We start from the raw sequence: 6,000 nt of genomic DNA on the forward strand, positions 1-6,000 counted from the left end.
TCTTGGCAAAATTCTATCAGCCTATGTCCTGCTTCGTTTTGTTCTCCCAGGCCGTGCTTACCTGTAATTCCAGGTGTCATTTGACTGCCCACCTTAGGATTCCAGTCTCCCGTGATGAAAATAACATCTCTTTTAGGCATGTTGTCCAGTAGGTGCTGCAGATCCTCATAGAACTGCTCTACTTCAGCTTCTTCAGCATCTGTGGTTGGGGTGTATATTTGGATCACTGTGATGTTAGATGGCTTGCCCTGAATTCGGATTGAGATCATTCTATCATTTTTTGGATTGTATCCAAGCACTGCTTTAGCCACTTTACTATTAATTATGAAGGCTACTCCATTTCTTCTGTGGTCCTCTTGTCCACAGTAGTAGATCTGGTGGTCATTTGATGTGAAGTGGCCCATTCCAGTCCATTTCAGTTCACTGACGCCCAAAATGTCTATCTTTAATCTTGACATCTCACCAATAACCACATCCAATGTGCCCTGGCTCATAGATCTTACGTTCCAGGTTCCAGTGGTGTGTTGATCCTTAGAACATCGGATTCGCCGTTCACCACCAGCACTGTCGGCTGCTAGCCGTCCTTTCGGCTTTGAGCTAGCTGCGTCATCACGTCTGGGGCTAGTTGAACTCATCCTCTGTTCCTCCCCAGTAGCATTTTGACCATCTTCCGACCTGGGGGTCTCATCTTCCGATGGTATACCGACATATCTCTGGTTGTACTGATCCGTTTAGTTTTCACGGCAAGAATACTGGGGTGGGTTGCCATTACCTTCCCCAGGGATCGCATTTAGTCTGACCTCTCTGTCATGACCTTCCCATCTTGGGTGGCCCTTCACGGTTTAGCTCATGGTGTCATTGAGGTGCTTAAGCTCCAGCACCACGACAAGGTAATGATCCTTTGGACTTCATGAAAATGTACCTGTCCTTATCTCTTCTCATGCACACATTGAACCCAGGTTGTAGCTATCAAAAAGAGGAAGGAAGTAAAGAATCTACCCTGAAAGTAGAATGACTGCAGGAAGAGAAGGTATTCCATATTTCTATGGAAAAAGTATTAGAACATAGATAAATACCCCATACAGAACATAGATGAATGAAAAATAGATGTAAAGAAGCATGATATTGAAACTGCTTGGAAATGCGTAAAAGGAATTGTGTTAGATAGTGCCATGAAAGCATGAGAAGTTACAGTAATAAGAAATATTAAAAAGGATGCCTGGTAGAAGATGGGGTGAAAGTTGCTATGGATGAGAAAAATTCATATAAGAAATGACTGCTGCAAAAATGTGGATGAGAGATTATATACAGCAAAAAAGATCATTTCCAAGAATAGTCAAAGACAATAAGGAACAGTTAAGATTAAAAGAAGACAGACAGATTCTGATGGAAATAAAATTGTTTTAGAAGAAGGCTAGATAACAAATATTCAGCAGACTAGATGACAAAAGGAAGAAATGATTTTGGCTGAAACTGAAGTGAGGGAATGAGTTATTTTAGAGATTTGTATGAGAATGATGGAGATAAATCAAAGAATGGAATTCAATCAAATGCAATTAAATATTCCTGTCCATGGAAAAAAATTATGAAAAGAAGGTAATAAATGTTGTGTGTTGAAAAACAGTACTGTTTCCCTAAACAAAAGTTAAGGTAGCAAGAGTGAATACAAAATATACAGTTTGTTAAATGTGTGTGGGAGGGTGTTTAGCAGAACTCTGATTAAAAGAGGTGACAGTGAGCAAAATTTGGGAAGTGTATATGCCAGGCAGGGGGTAAGCAGATTGGATTTTTGCTCTTCAGGTTATTGACAAACATAGTAATGTGAGAAAGAAAGTTTATTGCACAGTTGCTGATTTAGTGGAAGTGTTATGAAAAAGTTAATAGGCTTGAATTATGATTTTTATTTGTGTACAGATGTGGTATTAAAGGTTGGTTGCTGAATGCAATAAGAGTAAGAGGTGGGTTGTCCAGGAATATGAATGAGTATGTACTTCTGTAGGCAGATGAAGTTGTGTTGTTGGTTAAGAACCCAAATGATTTACAGCAAATGTTCAGTAGATTGTATAATGCAACAAGGAGTATGAATCTGAAAATTAATGTATCGAAGACCAAAGTAGTTGCGTTTGACAGGGGAAATTGCGTGAATACTTGCAAGTTATACATAAATCGCTATAAAGCAAGCAGATAAATGTGTATACCTTAATACAATATTTACTAAAATTGAGGAAGAAGACATTTAACGAAATGTTGTTAAAAATGTAATGGATAGTTACATGGTCTGTTGCAAGAAATGGATGTTTGTTGACAGAGGTGAAAATACTTATTTATACAATACAAAACAGAATCCCATCACTTAATACAAAAACACAGATAAAAACACATCCAACAAGGGTCTCCATCCACCCTACCTAAGGCTGAGGAGAACAGCCAGGTCTTCAAGGCCTTACAGAACGCCAACAGGGTGGGAGCCACATGGATTTAAGGGGGGATCTCATTCCAGAGGGCAGGCACTGTACAGAGAAGACATACTTCCTTGGTCCTGATAGATAGTACTGTTTAATGGAAGGAACCTGGAGCATACCAACTCTGCTGGCACATATTGACTGGGCAGAAGCCATGGAAGGGTGGTCCCTCAGATAACTTGGCCCTCTGCCATGTAGAGTTTTATAAATGATGACCAGTATCTTGAATCGCACCTGGAAGCATAGTGACAACCAGTGCAGCTCGTGAAGCAGAGGTGTCACGTGGCATACTGAGACATGCCCATCACTGCCCACCCCACTACATTCTGGACTAGTTAAAGCTCTTGAGTGGTTTTCAAGAGCAGCCCCATGTAGAACACATTGCAGTAGTCAAGTGGAAGGTGACCAGGACATAAGTAATTGACCAAAGGGCCTCCTGATCTAGGAAGAGGTACAACCACAGGGAACTGTGCAAAGGCCCCCTTGGCCACAGCTGCCACCTGCTCTTTGAGCAGAAGCTGTACATCCAAGAGAACCCCAGATAGTGCACCATTCCTGAATAGAGAGGTGTTACCCCATCCAAGAATACAGATGAAAAATCCCTGGGTCCACAGGGCCCTAATATCCACAGCCACTCAATCTTGGTAGGATTGAGTTGGAATCAGCTCCGCCCCATCCGGCCCTGCACAGCCTCCAGGCACCAGGACAAGACCTCAGCAGTCTCACTGTTTTTTATAACAGTGTGCTTCTGCCCATGTTTTTTATATTAGTGGGAATTTGGAATATCAGGAGAGGCATAAAAATAAGTTGAATGTAGTGGGAATGGGTTATTTAAGAAGTTTGTCCAGGAAGAGAGAGGGTCAAGGAAGGATGACTGTAGCCTGAATACAAAAGGAAGTAATCAGTATAAAAGGAAGATGTTGTGGAGTTTGATCATATATAGAGAAGGAATGAGTAAATATCTGAAGGAAGAGTGGATGAGAAAGTAGAAGGCTGAAAAAGTGTTGGCTGGATAAGTTGATGAGAGAGAGAGAGAGAGAGATGAACTCTAAAGAAAGGCAATGTAGGAAGTAATATGTGGAGATGGTGGGATGATTTCTGAAGACAGAAAGGTCTAGGGACATATGATGAATGATCTTGGTGTATTGAAATATTAAAATTGCCTCTTTTTTTGGCTTTGTTTCTGATGGTGAAAGCTTCTTATCCCCATGCCTGTTTTGCTTTTAGTATTTTGAATACACATCCCAGCGAGACCTGCGACACAACATTGGCAAGCAGCTCTGCCTCCGAGCCAAGACTGGGCCTGTTGAGTTGGGAGACTGTCACTATACGGGGAAACACTCCCAAGTGCCAGAAAATGAAGAATGGGAACTGACTCATGTGAGTTTAATCTGTGAACCACAGAGGAATATGCTCTTCTTCTTTAACTCATCTGCTTCCAGATCAGCTATTTCTACCTGCAGCCAGTCTCACGTCACTCGCCAGCCAAATATTTCTGACTGTGGCTGTGAACTAGTCAGTGTCCGGAACATAATGCCTTCCCTGCTAAGGAATCTATTAACACATCAGGTTACTAAAGTTGCAATAATTGAAAATACTATTTCTGAGTCAGCTTTGAAGGTCCCCATTAGCATTGCTGGCAAAAAAATGGGCCCTTCCTTCAAAATAAAATTGGAAGCAAGAGTAGTATAAGAGGGTGGCCTATTTGCCAAATTTTGATTATGCTAGGGTATGCTTTCCGATGCGGTGAAGCTAAATTAAAAGTGTGAAAAGTGCTTTAAGAAGTCCCTTGTCCCTATTTGGAGTTAATGCCCGGTCAACTGTACTCTTACCGCTGCCTGCCATTGTTCTGGAGGGAGAGAGAAACAGAAGCCACTACCTAGCAGTCAACCGGAAGAGCTGCTCCATTCTCATTTTGTGGCTGTAGGAGTTAAATGAAGTTCCAAGGCAAGATAAAGATTTAAGGAAACTGTTAATGTGTACTTAAATGTCGCTGAAACATTGTGGATCTCTTCATCCCTTGTCTCTCTCCAAAGTCAATGAAAGGCTTTTCCAGAGGGAGGGTAAATGTCACAGGAGAGGCTGCTTGGTTGAGCCCTCCAGTGAACCAGCACTGGCAGTTCAGATGATATCATGGAGAGTAGAGAGGAAGGCTTATTTCGTCTCCAGGCATCAAGACTTTCTCAACACAGGAGCTGGGAGTGATACATTTCCACTTATACCTTGCACATAAAAAGCTACTTTTTCCCCGCACCTGCAGATGAGAGAAGTTGTCCTGCCTTTGCTACCTACGACATAGGAAGCGGTTTGAGTGTGCTCCAGGTGGTGATGTTACACCAGCAAATGTTGTCTCTTACCAGCTTCCACTGCACCACTTTTCTCAAGGGCAAAGGCATAGGTTGGCTAAATGGGAGCCACACTGGAAGGTCCTCCAGGTGGAGGCATGTCCAGCATGCCCTGTTCTTTTGTAGAGCATCTTCTTGGCTTAACAGAACCTCCAGCTGAGTTGGAGTTTCCTGCCAAGAAACAAGAAGGCAGCCTTCTCTAACCTGGTGTCTTCCAGAGATATTAACCTTCTACTCCCAGAATTCCTAGCCAGTGGAGTCTTGATGTGTTCTATCTCAACAGTGTACCTTCTGTTTTTGTTTTTATTTTTTAGGATCACCTGCTTAAAAATGTGGCAATTAACCGGTGTTTGTCTGCAAGAGGTGAACATCCATCCATGGCTCCCTGCAACACTGCAGATGCCCATCAAATCTGGTACTTCAGCTAAGGAGTCCAAGAAAGACTAAAGTAGCTCTGGAAGACATCTCCTGTCAAAGCTCCCGTTCTTCTGAGCTCACTTTCTAGCAACAGGGGGTACATTCAGGAAGAAGAGAGGGGGACCCATTTGCTGCATAACCCAACATTTGCCTGTAACACTATTGTGCCTTTTGTAATAGGAAGGTCAAAACAGCCAACCTTGGTATATCTGTTCATTTGGGCTTTCTTGATAAAAAAAATTACAAGCTGGTATGTTTGCTCTTTAGAATACCAAGTGTCCTGTCAATCAAAGCACAGTGTGAGGCAGCCAATACTGGTGATGTTTGTTTGGCTGTAGAGGACAAGTGGCCATTGGCCAGATGTGAAATCAAACATTTCCCTAATTTGTATGTTGTGAGCATTGTAGGAAGTAGCGCTTCCAGGCTCTGTCCTAAGGATTAAATTGTCTGTGGTATAGTTTAGAGAATAATTGGATGCCAAAGATAGTGACTTTAATCTGTTACATAGGAAATGCAACTTCTGACAATACTGAGCATTGGAGGGAGAAATTACTCCATAATTCTAATGCTTTCTCAACTGTCTTAAAGGTCTTTGCACTGACATGCGGGTGAATAGCAGGTAAACTTTTGCTTCCAAAGGCTCAGTGCAGCCACCTGCAATTGAAGTAGTCAATGCTGGCCTGCCGTATTGCTGTGCAACTGAAATCCTAGCCCTTTGCACAGGCCGTGGCCAGTGCTTTACCTCAAGCTTTGGAACTTTTGCCAGCACACTGCAG

General features: G+C 42.4%; 1 protein-coding gene across 1 annotated transcript in view; it reads left to right on the forward strand.

Annotated features, from left to right (window-relative positions):
• GALNT6 (polypeptide N-acetylgalactosaminyltransferase 6) overlaps nt 1–5,418 on the forward strand; it is a 63,909-nt gene extending 58,491 nt beyond the window's left edge. Inside the window, exons 10-11 of the mRNA XM_063293767.1 lie at nt 3,690–3,842; nt 5,122–5,418. Of these exons, the coding sequence (XP_063149837.1) occupies nt 3,690–3,842; nt 5,122–5,235 (267 nt within the window). The 3' untranslated portion in view covers nt 5,236–5,418. The remainder of the gene's footprint in view (nt 1–3,689; nt 3,843–5,121) is intronic.
• Nucleotides 5,419–6,000: the final 582 nt, after the last annotated feature.

The sequence above is a fragment of the Candoia aspera genome, chromosome 2 (assembly GCF_035149785.1).
Source record: "Candoia aspera isolate rCanAsp1 chromosome 2, rCanAsp1.hap2, whole genome shotgun sequence".
Lineage (NCBI taxonomy): Eukaryota > Metazoa > Chordata > Lepidosauria > Squamata > Boidae > Candoia > Candoia aspera.